A 1397-nucleotide genomic window follows, 5' to 3' on the forward strand; every position below is an offset into this window, starting at 1 on the left:
GGTTATTGGTTATTAGACATCCATTCAGCAGATTCTACGCGTACTTTTGCTTCTCTCTTTATTGAATTCATAGTTCCCAAACCATTAAATAAATAAGAGTGCCTCCACTTGGGCATATCTCATCTTTCGTTGTAGTGGACCTTGCATCTTACATTAGTTTCAGGGGTACCGCAAACTTTCCTTCCGATTCCAAAATTGGATGACGTCCACTGAGCCAGGGATGCTGATAACTCCAGCAGCAGCCTATTTACAAAACGAAAACCTGGTAATGAGCAAAGCTGGCGCATTTAAGCAAATGCTGGGTGGGTTTTAAAATTGGTTCCTCCCTTACGGTTTATTGTTCCAAAAGATGAACTGATTACCCGGACATGCGAGCGCAACTATCGCATTTCATCGACAAAACCAGTGCACTCATGTAGTCATTGTCAAATGCACAATTTGCAACTCTCATTATAGGCTCGCACAGAAGTTAGTAGTATCAACATTGATCTGGCCTTAAACTGTAATTTGTACAAGTAAACAAAATGGGTCAATGTGGCTGTGAGTATGGTAAGCAGTAGTAAATGTTCAGTGAGGAAGCCCAGATAGGGAAAATGCAAATAATGGCGCATATATGATAGTCTCTATCGGTATAGGTTCGGCAATTTCTCGCTGAATGTAATATGTCTTCAGTGTTGGAAAAGACCTCCTTGAAGATTGAGTGTGAGGCCACAATGTCAAGTAAGAAGGGTGATTACGAAATTAACAAGAAGATGATTCCGCTATCCCTTGATATAAGCTTCTAACTGTACAACCAGTGCTACCGGTTTCACGCGCCTCCTACAGGCTGTCACTTCTTCAAGGATATTCCAGAGGGAGAAGCCAAAAGCCCTACTCGCAGAAAAACCTTGTCTAGAATAACGAAGGAGCAGTGGCTTTTCGCTTCAGCTTCAAAAGAAAGGTATCTGAGAGACAAATTTGCTGCTGCTGCTGATGATGATGGAGTAGGATGTTTTGCCTACCCATCCACAGGCGCAGATTTTGGACTGTTGAGACAGCTATGGGTATTCAAGAGTTACCTGACAAGAAACAAAGGACTTTTAGTTAAAGACAAGTAGATTTGATTTGGGAGGTATGGGAAAATTTGCATAATGATTTTAAAACAAACGACACCATGCATTTAAGTCTCTTTTGAAAACTGGGATGAATGAACACGTGCCTGGTTGCTAAAACTGCGGCTACCTTTAAATCAAAGTGCTCTGGTTCAAGTCCCCAGATCGTTCTCTTTTCATGGATGTCTGAGCGAGCAGTCTGGGAATTGTCTTACACCCACTCCTTCCTGATTTGTTAATATTGCGTTAGCTCCACTTTAAATGAACTAAACGTCACTCTCCAAACACAACTTAATCGTTGCAAAC

General features: G+C 41.6%; 1 protein-coding gene across 1 annotated transcript; it reads left to right on the forward strand. All coding sequences in view use genetic code 11, as the record gives it.

The window, feature by feature from the left end:
• Positions 1-662: 662 nt before the first annotated feature.
• Positions 663-1097, forward strand: EGR_07994 (hypothetical protein; the record flags this gene model as incomplete). Its single annotated transcript, XM_024497243.1, has 2 exons — positions 663-720; positions 853-1097. 2 exons carry the CDS (start codon positions 663-665, stop codon positions 1095-1097), a joined length of 303 nt encoding a protein of 100 aa, XP_024348373.1.
• Between the last annotated feature and the right edge of the window lie 300 nt (positions 1098-1397).

The sequence above is a fragment of the Echinococcus granulosus genome (genome assembly GCF_000524195.1).
Source record: "Echinococcus granulosus chromosome Unknown EG_S00092, whole genome shotgun sequence".
Taxonomy (NCBI): domain Eukaryota; kingdom Metazoa; phylum Platyhelminthes; class Cestoda; order Cyclophyllidea; family Taeniidae; genus Echinococcus; species Echinococcus granulosus.